The 18,921-nt window shown below is 39.9% G+C and overlaps 1 protein-coding gene across 1 annotated transcript in view; it reads left to right on the top strand.

The window, feature by feature from the left end:
* LOC126266951 (CCA tRNA nucleotidyltransferase 1, mitochondrial) overlaps positions 1–13,981 on the top strand; it is a 54,625-nt gene extending 40,644 nt beyond the window's left edge. Inside the window, exons 7-10 of the mRNA XM_049971668.1 lie at positions 935–1,047; positions 1,526–1,629; positions 9,138–9,310; positions 13,815–13,981. Coding sequence (XP_049827625.1) covers positions 935–1,047; positions 1,526–1,629; positions 9,138–9,310; positions 13,815–13,951 — 527 coding nt within the window. The 3' untranslated portion in view covers positions 13,952–13,981. The remainder of the gene's footprint in view (positions 1–934; positions 1,048–1,525; positions 1,630–9,137; positions 9,311–13,814) is intronic.
* Positions 13,982–18,921: the final 4,940 nt, after the last annotated feature.

Here is an 18,921-nt window from a genome sequence, read left to right as displayed (position 1 = left end):
TTGCAACTGCAGGATAATGATTTAGCATATACTTTACATGAAGCTTATAAAAGTTAAGTACTAAATCACAATACTGTATTTGTAAATAATGTAAATATTAAAGGTAATCTAAAAGTGGGTTACCCTTGCAGTCTAACACACTGCTTTCTGGGCAGGAAGGCGTGCCAGTCCCCAGCATGAATCCGTCCGGCAGATTAGTGTTTAGGTCTGGTGTGCCGGCCAGTCTGTGGATGGTTTTTAAGTTGATTTCCCATATGCTTTGATGAATGCGGGCTGGTTCTCCTTACTCTGCCTTAGTTACACTAGGTTGGCGATTGCTGCACAAACACTTTCTCCACATACATGTATGCCATAATTACTCTACCATGCAAACATTGGGGCTACACTCGTCTGGTGTGCTGCACAAACACTTTCTCCACACACATGTACGCCATAATTACTCTAGCATGCAAACATTGGGGTTACACTTGTCTGGTGTGGAATGTTCAGGGGGCATCAACTGGGGGCCACACCACACAATAACCCTGGGTTCGGTGTGGGGCGGCGGTGGGGTGAGTGGACTACTGTAGCTTGTTGTTGTGTTTTGTACTACCGAGGGCTGCGGTGGAGACGAAGTGTCTCCATTGTTTCTAGGTCCCCTGTTCCATACAATCTAAAAGTGCTGCCATTGAACACTATACATCGCAAAACAAAATATTTATTGAACAGTTACAATAAACATTCAGTTACAAAATATGACTAATAGTTACTCTTATCCGCAAGATAAACAGAGTATCACTTTAATTTTATATTTTCATACTGAAGAATTAATTTACAGTCAGTAAACAACTTAACATTTATAATTTTACCATTACATTGATACATAGCTTTATTTTGTGAAATCAGAATAGATAAACTTCTATTACAGATTTGTATTTCATCTTGTTCTTATCAGGTTTACCCAGTGATCCAAACATTGAAGAACTTCAAGCAGTATGGAAGAGATGTGGAACTGAGAGGTTTAAAGCAATGACTTTACTAACATCATTGCTTAGAAGCCAAGAACAGGTAATGACCTGTTTGTTTTGAGTATGTAATTTAAAAAATGGATTAAATGATGTCAAAACTGGCAGTAGAAGAGTGTAGAATATTAGATATAGTGGACGTCTGAGCTTTCTATATGTATTCTGATACTTATCCACCCGACTTCCTGCCACTTACTTTCCACACTCAGCTTACACTGCATCTTTGATTACTTTGTTACTGACACAACATTTGAGTTAACATTAATCCTTTTTTTCCAAATATTTGTATGTATCACTTATATCTATCAGCCATAGATTGTTAAATTTTAAAATTAACATTCTAATTTTTTTAAAAAATGAAGATTCTTGCTGGCTAAATGAAGTACAGAAACATTTTCTTTCTTAAGACATAAGTCGCGTGAGTACACTAAGTGTATAATGTGAAAGAGTGTCCTTTTTTTGTTTACTTACTTCTGAAACCAGCATTGCAAATATCTAGAAAGCTTTTGAATTTCTTTTAGGTTATGAATTTCCACGGCCGTGTGAAACTGTCAGCATATGATCGTGATTTGGGTCTATTCATTGTAGAAAATCGAGAAGACAAAATATCAGTAAATCCATTGAGGTGAGAATATTTTCCCTGATTTTTTACATATTGTTCATTAAATAATGTTAAAGATATGAGGGTTGGAACTAGTGGCAGCTATTTATTCATAACCGATACAAAAGAGTTACGTGTTTGCACCTGTCACTGTCCTTCAGAGCAGTCACCAGTCTTGTGTAGAACCCGTTGCCTGCAATGTGGAAAGTGTAGTATACTGTTAGCAGAACCTGTTCTGTTGGTGGTGCGAATGGATCGGTCTACTGCCTCCCAAATTTCTGGAACTGTTCTGAAGCGAATGCCATAAGTGGTTCCTTCATCTTCGGAATCAAATCAAAGTCACAAAGACTAAGTCCGGGTGTATGGTGGATGGTAAAGTACTTCCCTGACCCATTGACCAAACAGAGCAGCCACAGCTTGCACTGTATGCGACCGCGCATTGTCATGCAAAATGATGGGTGTGTTGTTCAGAAACTGTTGCCGCTTCTTTCACAGAGCTGGTTGTAGGTGATGCTCTGAAAACAAACAGTAATACTGTGCATTGACAGTCTGCCGTGGAGTGTAATGCGTTAGGGTATCACCATCACAGCCATACAGGAGAATCCCCATAACTTTCACCATAGTGAGACTCTGAGGCACTTTTGACTTACGCAGTGACCAATAATTGCGTCTTTCTTTGAATTGGCGTTTCAGTTTTGGCTCATACGATGTGGCCCATGTCTCATCCAGTGTTACGATAGGGTGTAAGAAAGCCTCTCCTTCACACTCTCAGCACTCCAAGTGAGTGTAAACAGCTTCGTAGCGCATCCATTTCTGCATTTCCGTCAAGTTATGCGGAACCCATCGTGGTGCAATTTTTCGCATGCCCACGTTCCTTCAGGATGCAAAGCACAGTCGTATGTGCTAATCCGATTTTGTGGGCGAGCTCACGAATCATATGGCATTGATCGCTGTCCACTAATGCGGCAACAGCATGCACTTCTTCTTCAGAGATACTAGGACGACCAGCCCGAATCATATCTGCCACAGTTTTCCGACCTTTGTTGAAGGCTTTTACCCAATGTGGCACTATTCTGTGCAGCAATGCCGATTCCCTGCGCACTTCTTGAAGACCTTGATGACGCTGTCGTGCTGTACGACCACTGGTACGTTCAATCTTGATCCAACTCCATTGTCCCTGTTTTGAAAACATAGTGACACAGTTACATTAGACCGCTTGCTCACAAGTGACTATGTTTCCCTCGATTGTATGCATGCCAGTGACATGGGATGGGCCAGTCCATTTGCTCAGAGGTAAGGTAGGTGTGTCAGCAACATGTGCTAGACGGGTGATGGGAGCCCCTCAGGGAAATAGCGGAAATGTCGGGGAAGAAGGCCAGTGTTCACTCTGTCTGCTTGGTGCGCGGTCTCATCTGAGATGTGGAGGAGGCCCTGCCGGTGGCGATAGAGAGCACTGGGTGCTGCAAATTGTTGCTCATGTCGGCACCAATGACTCCTGCCGTCTGGGTTCAGAGGTCATCCTCAGTTCATACAGGCGGTTGGCGGAGTTGGTGAAGGCGAAAAGCCTTGCTCGCAGGGTGGAATCTGAGCTAACTATTTGAAGTATCGTTCCCAGAACCGATCGCGGTCCTGTGGTTTGGAGCCGAGTAGAAGGCTTAAACCAGAGGCTCAGACGATCCTGCGGAGATCAGGGGTGCAAATTTCTCGACCTCAGCTATCGGGTGAAGAAATTTAGGGTCCCCCTGAATAGGTTAGGTGTGCACTACATACAGGAAGTGGCTACAAAGGTAGTATGTGTGGAGCGCACATTTGGGTTTTTTAGGCTAGAGAATTCCCTCCCTAGGCCCGACAAGACGCCTCCTGAGACGCGGCAAGGTAGGAGTAGGCAAAATGCAACAGGGAATAACAATATTAATCTGCTAACAGTAAACTGCAGGAGCATCTATAGAAAGGTCCCATAACTGCTTTCATTAATAAACGCTCACAATGCCCACATAGTACTACGGACAGAAAGTTGGCTGAAACCAGATGTAAACAGTAATGAAATTCTAAACTCAGATTGGAATGTATACTGCAGAGACAGGCTGGACAGTGAAGGGGGAGGCGTGTTTATAGCGATAAGAAGTGCAATAGTTTTGAAGGAAATTTACGGAGATCCGAAATGTGAAATAATTTGGGTGAAGGTCACAGTTAAAGCAGGCTCAGACATGGTAATTGGATGTCTCTGTAGGCCCCCTGGCTCAGCAACTCTTGTGGCTGAGCACCTGAAGTATAATTTGGAAAATTTCGAGTAGATTTCCCCACCATGTTATAGTTCTAGGTGTAGATTTTAATTTGCCGGATATAGACTGGGAGACTCAAACATTCATAACGGGTGGCAGGGACAAAGAATCCAGTGAAATTTTTTTAAGTGCTTTATCTGAAAACTACCTTCAGCAATTAAACAGAGAACCGACTCGTGGCGATAACATATTAGACCTTCTGGTGTCAAACAGACCCGAACTATTTGAAACAGTTAACACAGAACAGGGAATCGGCGATCATAAAGCGGTTACTGCATCGATTACTTCATCCATAAATAGAAATATTAAAAAGGGTAAGGAAGATTTTTCTGTTTAGCAAAAGTGACAAAAAGCAGATTACAGAGTACCTGATGGCTCAACACAAAAGTTTTGTCTCAAGTACAGATAGTGTTGAGGATCAGTGGACAACATTCAAAACCATCGTACAATATGCGTTAGATGAGTATGTGCCAAGCAAGATCGTAAGAGATGGAAAAGAGCCACCGTGGTACAACAACTGAGTTAGAAAACTGCTGCGGAAGCAAAGGGAACTGCACAGCAAACATAAACATTGCCAAAGCCTTGCAGACAAACAAAAATTACGCGAAGCGAAATGTAGTGTGAGGAGGGCTATGCGAGAGGCATTCAATGAATTCGAAAGTAAAGTTCTATGTACTGACATGGCAGAAAATCCTAAGAAATTTTGGTCTTATGTCAAAGCGGAAGGTGGATCAAAACAAAATGTCCAGACACTCTGTGACCAAAATGGTACTGAAACAGAGGATGACAGACTAAAGGCCGAAATACTAAATGTCTTTTCCCAAAGCTGTTTCTCAGAGGAAGACTGCACTGTAGTTACTTCTCTAGATTGTCGCACAGATGACAAAATGGTAGATATCGAAATAGACGACAGAGTGATAGAGAAACAATTAAAATCGCTCAAAAGAGGAAAGGCCGCTGGACCTGATGGAATACCAGTTCCATTTTACACAGAGTATGCGAAGGAACTTGCCTGCCTTCTTGCAGCGGTGTACTTTAGACCTCTAGAAGAGCATAGCATTCCAAAGGATTGGAAAAGGGCACAGATCATCCCCGTTTTCAAGAAGGGACGTCGAACAGATGCACAGAACTATAGACCTATATCTCCAACGTCTATCAGTTGTAGAATTTTGGAACACATATTATGTTAGAGTATAATGACTTTTCTGGAGAGTAGAAATCTACTCTGTAGGAATCAACATGGGTTTCAAAAAAGACGATCGTGTGAAACCCATATCGGTCTATTTGTCCACGAGACTCAGAGGGCCATAGACATGGGTTCCCAGGTAGATGCTGTGTTTCTTGACTTCCGCAAGGTGTACGATACAGTGCCCCACAGTCGTTTAATGAACATAGTAAGAGCATATGGACTATCAGACCAATTGTGTGATTGGACTGAAGAGTTCCTAGATAACAGAACGCTGCATGTCATTCTCAATGGAGAGAAGTCTTCCGAAGTAAGAGTGATTTCAGGTGTGCCGCAGGGGAGTGTCATAGGACCGTAGCTATTCACAATATACATAAATGACCTTGTGGATGACATCGGAAGTTCACTGAGGCTTCTTGCGGATGATGATGTGGTATATCGAGAGGTTGTAGCAATGGAAAATTGTACTGAAATGCAGGAGGATCTGCAGCGAATTGACGCATGGTGCAGGGACTGGCAATTGAATCTCAATGTAGACAAGTGTAATGTGCTGCGAGTACATAGAAAGAAAGAACCCTTATCATTTAGCTACAATATAGCAGGTCAGCAAGTGGTAGCAGCTAATTCCATAAATTATCTGGGAGTACACATTAGGAGTGATTTAAAATGGAATGATCATATAAATTTGGTCATCAGTAAATCAGATGCCAGACTGAGATTCATTGGAAGAATCCTAAGGAAATGCAATCCGAAAACAAAGGAAGTAGGTTACAGTACGCTTTTTCGCCCACTGCTTGAATACTGCTCAGCAGTGTGGGATCCGTACCAGATAGGGTTGATAGAAGAGATAGAGAAGATCCAACGGAGAGCAGCGCACTTCGTTACAGGATCATTTAGTAATCGCAAAAGCGTTACAGAGATGATAGATAAACTCCAGTCGAAGACTCTGCAGGAGAGACGCTCAGTAGCTCGGTACAGGCTTTTGTTGAAGTTTCGAGAACATACCTTCACTGAGGAGTCAAGCAGTATATTGTTCCTTCCTACGTATATCTCGCAGAGAGACTATGAGGATAAAATCAGAGAGATTAGAGCCCACACTGAGGCATACCAACAATCCTTCTTTCCACGAACAATACACGACTGGAATAGAAGGGAGAACCAATAGAGGTGCTCAAGGTACCCTCCGCCACACACCGTCAGGTGGCTTGCAAAGTATAGATGTAGATGTAGGTGCTGTCAGCGACAATAGTAGATTCCATTGCATAGTGTCCCCACAGTGGTGTTGCCACTATTTAAGTTCCAACCTACGTATATTAGTATATACATGAATAAAAATTCATTAATGTGACTGATACTCCTTCAAGTGACATTTTTATACATCATTTTTCTTATTTATTACTGTGACAAATCATTAGTGTCTTTGCAGGTGCTGATATTTTAAGGAAAACATTCATTTGTTTGCTACCATATGTTATTGGTAATAGTCCTAAAAAAAGATGGTGTGCCACTGTGTTTGACCTGCTGGCCCGGATAATTGTGGAATGATTTACAGTCTAACAAAGAATTGTGCTTGAAATATTTCACAAAGGCAAAAATTTGATAGCACTGAAAGCCTACGAGAAGGCAAAAGGGAGGAAAACAGAAAACTTGAAGTTAGGATCATTTAAACATTGTCTGGAAACATAACCCATCTGACATTCACTTCCTCTTCCTTTATTTTCTGAAAGTGTGTTGGAACGTAGGTGAAAAAATGGATGAAAATCTTGCAAGTAGCAATAGTATTGCACAATATATTTTAAAAAGAAATTACATTTTTGTGTTGTCAATCAAGTACACGTGCTGTCATAAATTGTCCATACATTCAGATAATATACCAGGACCGTCCTTCCACTGCCTCCACCCCCCCCCCTCCCCCCCCGCCCCTCCGCCCTTCCTCTCTCTCTCACTGTGTGTGTGCGTGCGCAGGCGTGGGCGTGCGCGCGCTCATGCACGTGTGTTTCTCCATATTGGAATCCAGCAACATAAATGTTATTTTGTGCTGGACAGCATACAGATGAACTATTTCAAGTGCCTTCATTTTCTGCTTGGGAATACTGACAAATTAAGCAATTTTTTGTTATCGCCATCAAAACATCTCTGAGGAAGCTCAATTTGTAAATGAGTGTGTGTAAGAATGTGTTCTCAAATAGCAGGGTATGGGTGGGATGGGGGTAGATGCTGTTCCTGCCTATGGGAATGTGTGGTGACATGTGGGGACTTGTTAGGGCTACTGGGTACTGCATCAGATGGCTATGCAGGAAGGGGAGGAGGAGAAGTAGAGAAAAGGAACAGGTTTGTAGGTGCATTGGTGGAAAAGAGTGTGTGTGTGTGTGTGTGTGTGTGTGTGAGAGAGAGAGAGAGAGAGAGAGAGAGAGAGAGAGAGAGAGAGAGAGTTGTTGTTGTGTGAGAGTTCTGTTACTGAAGAAGGCTGAAAATATTTGTAGTATTCTTTTTCGTTGTGCCTGTGTACAATTTAATGCATCCCCTCTACGTGTGAACAGCAATCTGTCTTTTTGCTATTGCTGTTTTTCCATCCAGCTCTTTTACATTGTTCTATCTTACAAGTCATGAGGTATTTATACCCTCTCATGTCCCTCCAATTCTCCAAAACCCAGACGGACTTCTCTAAAGTCAGGTTTTACCAGTGTTTTCATTCTCCTGTAAATAATCTACATTAATTTGTTGAAACCATTGTTATTTAACTGTTGCTTTGGTAATATTCACACCTGTCAGCACTTGCCTTCTTTGAAATTGGGATTATTACATTCTTCCTGAAGTATGTGGGTATTTGACCTGTTGTCTCGTGTATCTTGCATACCAAGTTGTTAGTTCTGTCATAGTTGCTTCCTTCAAAATTCTCAATAATTCTGATAAAATGTAATTTGCATAGGTCTTTCAGTGATCTGTCAAATTCTTCTCAGAAAATCACATTGCTCATCTCATTTTCATCTACTTTCCTTTTCTCTTTCCATAATAGTGTTTTCAGTCCCTCCCTCCCCCCCTTTGTATAGCTGTTTTTCATATTCCCTCCACTGTTCATCATTCTATTCCTTGCTTGCCATTTGAGCTCATGCTATTCATATAGCTGCTTCTCTTTTATCCACAAAATTCTTTAATTTTTCTGTGGGTAGACCTATCTTTGCCACAGTCATGCATGCTTTTAGAGCTCTGCATTTCTCCTCTAGCCATTCCTGCTTTGCCATTGTGAACTTCGTGTCAGTCTTATTTTTCAGGTATCTGTGTTCATTTTGTTTGCTTCACTTGCTGCATTTTTATCTTTTCTCATTGTGTGTATTAAATTCAACGTCATTATCAAAAGGAAAACTCATTTGAAAAAGTATAAAATTGGGAGATAATATTATTGTCCATTAATTCTTACCGGCCAATACACATACATAAAAATACGTATATTTGTACTGGTCTTTGTCTTTTTGCCTATTTGATCCTCTGCTGCCTTTCTATTTCATCTCTCAAAACTATCCAATCATCTGATATTGTAAAAATTAAGCTATCTTTGCATATTTCACATACAGTGACATCTTGCGTATTGAATCAATTTTAGCATGAGAGTAAATCCATTTTGAAGCAAATGAGCCACAAGCTTGACTCCTGAAAATGCAATTCAATTTTTAGTAGTAGTATTGCATGTCAAGTGCTAACATTAAATACAAGTAGCAAGTTAATGCTGTTAACATTTTTAGAGTAATATTATGAAATGTCATTGTTAACTACAAAAACACGGAAACTCTGGAGCATTCAGACGGTTTGTATTTGCAGTTATCCCACATTCTTGGCCTTGAGGAGAGATATTTTATCTTCTTATCCTTTAGATCTAAGAGGCAGTGATCTATAATGATTCAGTCAGAAAGTGATCTGTGAAAACTAAGTGCAAATAAAGATTGAGTTTAAGGTCTAGTAAGACATATGTAATCATATGATTTCGGAGCATAGGCAGACATTGCAATGATGTATTGTTTGTGCTCTTTATAACTGAAATAATACATTTTCTAATCATATTCTTCCAGGCCATACCAGGCATTGGTCATTGACTCAAAATATAAAGCTCCTGACAGCAGAGATTATGTAAGAGAAGTTCTCAAATATAGAGGTGACCATCAGCTACTGGCTGAATTTGACAGTTGGGAACTCCCAAGATTTCCATTAAATGGTAACATGTTAAGGGAGAAAGGTGTACCAGGTTTGTAAATAATTATTTTATTTTATGATTATTGTGTTCTGTAGATCATTTTCCAGTGGGTCCTCAAACACAGTGCAGTGACAAAGTGAGCTTATTGTTTAGAAATTTCTTTTCTGTTCTTGAAGATGTGGGATTGATTTGAATGAACTGCTGAATTTATTTATGCTCTTTGCCTGATTTTAAATCGGACTTATTCTGCACGTTTTTTTCATAAATAATTAAAAGGTAAGAATGTGTCACATAGCTAAGGCACTGAGTTGTCAACAAGTACCTAAACAAGATGGAAAATGTTGTTAGCTTGTCAGAGCTATAGAGTACAGATGCATCTGTATGACTAAATTGCCTTGGCTGACTACACTGTGATGGTTCTGCTGCTTAGCTGGGATGAGAGATTGTCAGATGGATTGGCACAGGAGAGAAAACTGATGGGAGCTGGAGGGAAGCTTAGAGAACGGTGGCTGCCAGTTGGGAAGGAGAGGCAGCAGTTGTACTGAATAAAAGAGCAGCCTCTGTAGGCAAGGGGACTTATGCACAGCACATAATGACATGGTGGAGTTTATGCAGAGAGAGGGGGGGGGGGGGGTAAAACATAGGAAGAAGGAGATTGTGAAAAGTAGGGTGGGAGTGCAGGATGAGTGAAGTGAGGGTCCATGGGACAAGGAAGGAGGTGAACATGGAGCATAGAATAACAGAGATTGAGGACAGGAGGATTACAGGATCAAAGGTAATATTGCAAGGACAACTCCCATCTACATCAGTGTGTACACGGCCCGGGACAACCAGGAGAAAACCGGGAAAAACCCAGGAATTTTTTAGAATTCCGGGAATTTTTCATTGTTTTAGGTTTCAGTTAAATTTTTGTAATTTTGAATGGTAAGAACCGCTACTCTAACAAAGGATGTTACTGAATCCCGCAACTACAGAATAATACTGCAGCATTAAAACATGAACGAGAGAAAAAAAACTAGAATAAAACCTAAATTGCAAAGGAAATGCGCCATATAAAATAACACAGTGCTCGTGCAAGCCTCTCCCGACAGCAAAATGTGTCAAAGGCTTTCGGAAGACTGTGCAATGCTCCATAACAACAAATTGCCTTTGATGAGCGTGACGTCAAAACTGTTTACATTACACTCATTTAATCAGTTACGAGTGGGCTCATGCACACGCGCAGTTGAGTCGCGTATGAGTAGTACCTTCTCTCACTTCTGGATACAGAAATGTGGCTGTTGGCTGTGTAAGCAACAGTAGCAGCAACCAGCCACATGGGGAATGAGGAAAAGTTTTACTGGTGCGCCCAAGTTGCCAGATTCATGCGTGTGCAGCAGGTTCGGATCTAGTGGGGAGTGGGGGCAAACCGTGGTATGTGAACCAGGTGGCAATTTAGGGGGAGGGGGCAAATTCATATTATTCAGGAAAGAAAAAACCTTGTTTCACAAAGCACCTAGCATCCATCGCACGTCAGTCTATCGATTATTCATACGATTTTGAAATGCACTCCTGCTGAGTTTTGAACACATTCTAAGTTGATTTCTGAATGAATTATAACTTGATTTTTGAATGCTTGCATAGTGTACGTGATATCTCTGCCAAGGGAATCCTCGTCACATCTAGAAATAGACTTTCCTGCAGACAAAACTGGACGGGGCTATACGAGCTGAGCGGAATAAGACTGAACCGGTGAATGCCAACTGCTGCTTGTTTATGTTTTTGATTCGGTTTGTGAATGTTCAGTGTTGTTATAATTAGTAGCGAAATCCGTAGATTCAGACTACCAGAGTGGAAATAACAGGTAAGAAAGATTATGTATTATCTTTTCGGTGTATCCAAGAAAGTGAAATTTTGATAGACATTTTTTGGCCAGATCTCTACACTAGACAGGGCCAGTTGTACATCCTGGCTAGCAGCCGCTTAAGTTCCATTCTAAGAGTAGCGCGGAAAACGCATTGTACAGACACGTAATAACGCCTAACCAGAGAATAATCGCTGGATAACTAAACTGGTGATTGTGGCAGGGGTAGTGAAGTTAACCAGAGAATGAGTTTTGACAGTGGTAGGAATAATTACAGAATTAGTGATGACAAGAAATGTTCAAATGTGTGTGAAATCTTATGGGACTTAACTGCTAAGGTCATCAGTCCCTAAGCTTACACACTACTAAATCTAAATTATCCTAAGGACAAACACACACACCCATGCCCGAGGGAGGATTCGAACCTCCGCCGAGACCAGCCACACAGTCCATGACTGCAGCGCCCTAGACCGCTCGGCTAATCCCGCGCGGCAGTGATGACAAGACTGTTTGTTAGAAAGAGGAAGGAGAAGAAATGGGGACATCACAGAAATTATGGAAGAATATGACGATTCCAAATTTATACAGAAATTTCATTCTACTGCTTTCCGTAGTGTCTTACATTAGGATAGTCTTCACGTGACCCGTTTTTACATTTAGTGATTTTTCTGTTTCCTCTTTGTTCACTGCTCTCAAGTCAAATGAAAACAAGACGAATTTCTGTGGCTGGAAGCTATCAAGTGAATTAAAACACATTCACATAATTACTGGTGGCTAACATATGTTACTAGTTTCAGATTTTATTTTATTTTATTTCCACCTTTCTGACAGTCAAGCATTAATCGCCTTGCAGAACAGTGAAGTTATTTTTGTCGGTTTGATAAATAAATTTGGCTTTTATTAAGCTTTTCTGCTGAGGCAGTCAATTTATTCCACACTATTGGCTAGTTTCAACTGTTCGCTGCATTTCAGGTGCACTTTTCCAAATTCTGACACATATGGCATTATGCCATAATAAAGAACCAAACATGAGATAATACAGTACTGGTACTCCAAGAAAATTTTCATCCTAAAATCACACTGAAAAGCTTCATATCTGGTCGAGGCCTACGTCATTGGGAATCTGGACATATTAATGTGCACTGTAAGGCGAACTGAGCATTTTAGTGTGGTTCACGAAATTCCAACACTCTTTTAGTATCTTCTGAAGTCTTGTTTCTTTTATGACATAATGTAAGATCTTTTAATGTTTTACACGTACCAACATACAGGCTTCCTACGTCACCATAGCTGCGCGAGCGCGGTGATTGGGCACTCTCTGGCAACTGGCAATGAAACTATTTCTAACAGGTCACAGGAAAATATTGTGAATTTTTGTTTGGAAAGCGGTATTTTCAAAATCAATTTCCTTTTACGCAAGATGAACTATGTGCGCAAATGTACGATGAATTTCTTAAGTCACAGTGTGTTTGGTCTCTTAAAAATCAACTCTTTGATGAGCCATTTTGAAGAATTTCGAGCCCAGAAGATGAGAAGATTTATGTCGGAATTAAAAATTTTGCTGCCGTATCTGTGTGATGTATCTTAAAGTGTAACGTGCGCTAAACAGATCAACATTATATGTGAAAGCTTAGCTTCTCTTTTAGCTTATTAACCTTAGAGACAAATATTATAGGCGGAAGCTTTGCTTTTCTTGTAGCAACACTATGTATGTTTAAACCATTAACTTTTCCTGTGGGTGGAATTCGAATTTATACTTTTGTAATACGAAAATATGCTGCGTACATGTTGCTGCACATCAAAGATCTTTCCAAAACATGTTTTTTCCTCCTGAGTATCGTTTTCTAAAGTGCCGAGAAATTCTATGCTGCTGTATAAAACCATATCCTATCAAAGGATAAGTTTTACAGTTCTGAAGGAAGGTATACTGCCACTTAATGTGGCAAATGTGTATTTTCACCCGGGAGAAAATGTATTTTAAACCGGGAGATCTGGGAAAAATCCGGGAATTTTTTTTCCTTATCTGCATAAACACCCTGTACATAATTCAGAGCAGCTGACGTAGGTGGGCATCAGAAGGAAAATAAAAGTAAACATTTGAAATCCATTTTCAAAATTGGTCTGGTGGTGATCTTATTGTACTAAACTGTTACTGTTCATTGTTAAATTTTCAGATGTGGCATAAGGAAAAAGTTAATCTAATGTAGAAAAGTGATTGAAACTGTTAAAGACTGGCAGAGTACCTATTAGGTGCCCCTTCTTAGATAACATTTATTGTGAGTGCTATGTAGCAATTGCCCCACCAAGTGTTTATAAAAAAATAGTGTAGGCTAAATGCATTTATAAAAGAGAAAAAAGTAACAGATGTTAAAAGTAATTTAATAGACACTAATATTTTCAGCATGGTCTCATTAAACCATTGCATGTGCAGAACTAGGCCCTACATGGTCTCCTCCTTCCTTCGTGTGAAATATAATTTGATACTAAATGTTGCTGAGTTGAGTGAGTGATAAAGAAATGGCTTCATTTTCATTAGCGATTGGCTACAAGAAGTACTTTTTAACACTTCTTTGCTTGTAGTGAATTACTGCTATTTTCTAGTTACTTCTGTTAGATAGTGGTTGTATTATTGCCTCCCATTTTATGCCACTATTTTGCTTCTATATGAGCTACGTGCAATTTCACAAGTTAATATCTTGCATTCTTTTTCAGGAGGGAAGATTATTGGGCTAGTAATGAAACAGCTGAAAGAAATATGGATTGAAAGTGACTTCAACATGTCTCCAGAAGATTTACTGACTCAGATACCAGCTATTGCCAATAGACTAGGAATTGACATAAAAAGATAAAATGAGCAGTAATAAAGATACTTATTTTGATTTATTAAAAGAATAACTGTCCCATTCCCGTAAACAATTTTATACTGTAAGAAACAAACTATGTGCAAAATGTTACTGCAAAGCTATAGTGGGGCAGCAGTAAGACACTGGATTTACTCTTAAAGCTCAGATCTCTAACTGACCATCCAGATTTAGGTTTTCTGTATTGTCCTCAGTCTCCTAATTAAAATGTTGTATTGATTCTTTTGGAATAACTGCTCCATCCTTGTCCTGTCCTAGCTAGTTTTCCATCTCTGATGACCTCGTTGTTGAAGAGGTGTTAAACCCTCATCTCCTTTCCTCCTTTTTATAATGCTACAGCAGCCTATTTCCAATTGTTGTATAAGCTCAAATTAGAATGTGTGATCATATGCACTCCATGCACCAATAAAAACTAGTTCAAGTTACATATTCAGAGAGAGGTTTGCTGACTCAAGAGTCAACATAAAAATTATTTTTTCAACAAATTAAAATTTGTATGCCAGACCAGGTAGCATAGTATCCAAGCATGCCTTATGGACTTGTTCAAAGATTAAAAAATATGAAAAGGGAGAAAAAGACACATTGAAACCTTGAATCAGTCCATTGGCACAGATAGTGCAGTTGTTAGTTTAAAATGAATATGGATAAAATTAGTGAAAAGCTGGCTGTCAATATGACTCTCAACTATTCAACAGAGAAAAAGCTGCACCCCATGGTCTATTTGAATTTACCAAAATGCTATTTGGATTTAGTAATGCAGTAATTGATGGATGAGATAACACATGAGATACCATTTCACTATACATATATGGATGATATTCTTGTCATGTCACACAAAGAGGCAGATATCTTGACCAGCTTTGGCAGATATTTATGTAGCTTGCTCATTAATCCATCAAAACGTGTCTCAAGAGCAACAGAAATGCCATTTTTGGGATACTCAATCAGTGCGCAAGAAGTATGCCCACTGCAAAATAGAGCCATTACCACATTTCCAGAGCCTTTTACAATATGTAAGCTAAGGGGTTTCTATGGCAACCATCTTCCAAAGAAGGTTGTTGCCTGTCTCAATGCAGTTCTTAAAAGTTCTCCAAAACCAGGAAATACACTATAGGAGTACAAGCATTCTTCAGAAATAAGCACCACCCAAGGTGAGACATCTAGACTGTATCACACAGTTCACTACTGATATCAATTGGTTAGTTGTGTGCAGAATGTGCCAGCAGGTGACCCTTACCTCATTGAGACAACTATTTAAAAAATATATTTTTGAAGCTCTTGAGAGTGCACAGAAGATTAATGAATTAAAATTGTGACTTATTACGTTATATTGATAGTTTTTACTTATGGACCGTCTTGACAGTAGCTGAATAAAACACAATTTTAGTGGCATACGTGTTTCGCCTTTACTCTCTGTAAGGCATCATCAGTGGCCTGGAATATGAACATATGTTAGCTATTTAATTTTCATTTTTTGTCACTGTGCCTATAGGTTATAAACAGTTCTGGTGGTTGGTATTTCCTATTAAGTAGTAATGTTTTGAACTGTACTTACAGGTTGCATGGACAATTCTTACATATTACATTCCTGTTGTTCTTCTTCTTCTTATGAATGCCAATTTGCGTTTTTTTTCTCTCATTCCACAGCACTATGAACTGAACGCTTGTTTCAATGCAATATTTTGGTTTCTGTTGCCGACTGTCAAATGTTTTTGCCAAAGATTGAATGTAATGGCCAAACTTTCGAGTGTAATTATTGAAGTATCTGTGATCTGTTTGTGTGTGTGTGTGTGTGTGTGTGTGTGTGTGTGTGTGTGTGTGTGTGTGTGTGTGTGTGTGTGTGTGTCCAGATGGTGTGGGGAAGAGTTTTTTTGTTTTATGTTATCATTTCCTTTATTAAGTGTAGTAGGGAGCCAGTGCTGGTGTGTGTGTGTGTGTGTGTGTGTCTGTGTGTGTGTGTGTGCATTTATCACATGTTTGTTTTCTGCTATGGCTTTTTGGATGTGGAAGTTTTCTTGCGTTTGTATAAGATGTTTTTCATGGTTGCTTATTCTCATTATTTTCATTTCTTGTTCCATGTTTGTAGGACAGGGTGTGTACGACCCGGGACAACCGGGAATTTTTCATTGTTTTAGCTTTCAGTTAAATTTTTGTAATTTTGACTGCAGAATTGATTTCCTAGCGAAGAATGTTGTTGTATCCTGCTACTGGAGAATGATACTGCAGCAATAAAATATAAACGAGAGGGAAAAAAATAAAACTTTAATGGCAAAGGAAAAGTGCAATTTACGACAACAGAACACCGTGGACGCACAAGCGTCTGCAAATAGTAACAATATGTCAAAGGCCGTAGGGCGCAGACTAATTATTCGTAACTATAAACTGCTTGCTATGAGCATGACGTCACAACTGTTCACACTAGGTTCGTTTGACCAGTTGCAAGTGGTATGTTGCGCATGTGCATTTGACTCGCGTATAAGCAGTACCTTCTCCCGCTTCCCGCTACTTGAAGTTTGGCTGTTAGCTGTATCGGTAGTAGCAGCAAATAGCCAGATGCAAACGAGAAAATTTTTCTCGTGCGCCCTAGCTGCCAGATACGCGCTTGCACAGAGTAGTCTGAGTCGTAGTGAGGAGGGGGTTAGTCTCCACGTGACCCATGTTTACGTTAAGGGATTTCGCTGCTTCTCTTCGTGTACAGCTCTCACGTCAAATGAAAACAAAATGGATTTCTGTGGCCGAGAGCTATCAAATGAATTAAAATACATTCACATAATTACGGAGGGCAAAAAAATATTAATAATTTCAGCTTTCTGATTTTATTTTATTTACAAGTTAGTAGCAGTCAAGCATTAATCGCCTTGCAGAATGATGAAGTTATTTTTGCAAGTTTGCTAAAGAAATTTGGCTTTATTAATCTTTCCGCTGAGGCGATCATTTTATTTGAAACAAAGTGTTTCATTCTACAGTATTGACTAGTTCCAACTGTTCGTTGAATTTCAAGTGCACGTTATCATCTTCTGCCATGTATGGCATTATGCCATAATAAAGAACCAAAAATGAGATTGTAGAGTACTGGTACTCCAAGAAAATTTACATCCCAAAAACCACACTGAAAAGCTTAATATCAGATGGGACCTACTTCATTGTGAATCTGAAAAAAGCCAATTTGCACTTCAAGCCGAATTATGCATTTTAGTATGGTTTACGGAATTCCGATGCTCTTTAGAGTGTCCTCTGATGCCCTGTTTCTTTTATGGTGTAATGGAAGCTCTCTCAGTGCTTTATACACATGAACATGCGGGCTTCCTACACCACTGCAGTTGCACACGCACAATAATGCCTGTTTTCTGGCGCTCTCTGGCAACTGGTAAATCGAACCTATTTCTAACAGTCTCCAGATAGTATTGCGAACGGTGGTTAGAAAAGTGTTACTTTCAAAGTAAATTTCTTTTTACGCAAGATGAATTATGTTACGTGTGAGAAAGTGGGATGGATATCTAAATCACAGAGCGTTCGAGACTGAACAGTTTGAGGACCAGCCACTTACAAGAAATTCGAGCCGAGACATTTATGTTATAATTTTAAATATACTGACACATTTGTGTGATGTATCTTAAAGTATAACACACGCAAAAAAAGATAAATATTACATGTGAAAGCTTAGCTTCTGTTGTAGCGTATTAATCTTAGAGACCAATATTATATGTGAAAGCATAGCTTTTCTTGTAGATATACGGTACTGTGTACATTAATGTAAACCGTTAACTTTTCCTCTTGTGTGTTCGCGGTATGTAACCAGTGATCTTGCTATTGGCTGACTATAACACGTGTCCTATGCTCTGAATAGCTGCTGTCATCGGCGGGCGAGATCTCGTGGCTTGAGATATCACTCGCTTAAAAAAGGACATCGCAACCTCGGTTTCAACGCTCCGGAAACTAATGCGCTGTGTTTGGTGCAGTTTGATTTTTTTTTAATTAAAAGTCTCTCCAAAACTTCTCTGCCCCATCTTTTTTTTTTCCCCCCCCCAGGAAGTTCCATGCGATTGTATAAAACGTTAACCATTCAAAGGATTGATAAGTTTTACAGTTCCGAGGGAAAATCTACGGAAAACCTACTGTCACGTAGCACAGAAAAAGTGTATTTTCGCCTGGGGGAAAAGCATATTTTTTAAATGGGATATCCGGGATAAATCCGGGAATTTTTTTTCCTTGTCCGCGTATACACCCTGTAGGACGATGGTTATGGTGTTTTAAATGCTCTGCAAATATGGAATGGTTTGTTTCATGCTTCCAACATCTGATATGTTCTTTTTATCTTGTTTCAAAACTCCTGCATGTCATGCCTATGTATACTCCACCACAACTTTGACATTCAAGTTTATATATTCCTGATTGTTGGAATTTGTCCCCCTTGGTAGCTGGCTGGCTTAGATGTGATTGGAGGGTTTTACCCAGGATCATATGCTATTTTGAAGCCCTTTCTCTTGTCGCTTGTTCGCCCTCTGCTTGAATACTGCTCAGCAGTGTGGGATCCGTACCAGATAGGGTTGATAGAAGAGATAGAGAAGATCCAACGGAGAGCAGCGTGCTTCGTTACAGGATCATTTAGTAATCGCGAAAGCATTACGGAGATGATAGATAAACTCCAGTGGAAGACTCTGCAGGAGAGACGCTCAGTAGCTCGGTACGGGCTTTTGTTGAAGTTTCGAGAACATACCTTCACCGAAGAGTTAAGCAGTATATTGCTCCCTCCTGCGTATATCTCGTGAAGAGACCATGAGGGTAAGATCAGAGAGATTAGAGCCCACACAGAAGCATACTGACAATCTTTCTTTCCACGAACAATAAGAGACTGGACTAGAAGGGAGAACCGATAGAGGTACTCAAGGTACCCTCCGCCACACACCGTCAGGTGGCTTGTGGAGTATGGATGTAGATGTTGATTTAGTAGATGTAGA

The sequence above is a fragment of the Schistocerca gregaria genome, chromosome 4, assembly GCF_023897955.1.
Source record: "Schistocerca gregaria isolate iqSchGreg1 chromosome 4, iqSchGreg1.2, whole genome shotgun sequence".
NCBI classification, from domain to species: Eukaryota; Metazoa; Arthropoda; class Insecta; order Orthoptera; family Acrididae; genus Schistocerca; species Schistocerca gregaria.
The sequence above is the reverse complement of the archived record's forward strand: the minus strand, read 5'-3'. Positions and strand labels throughout refer to the sequence as shown.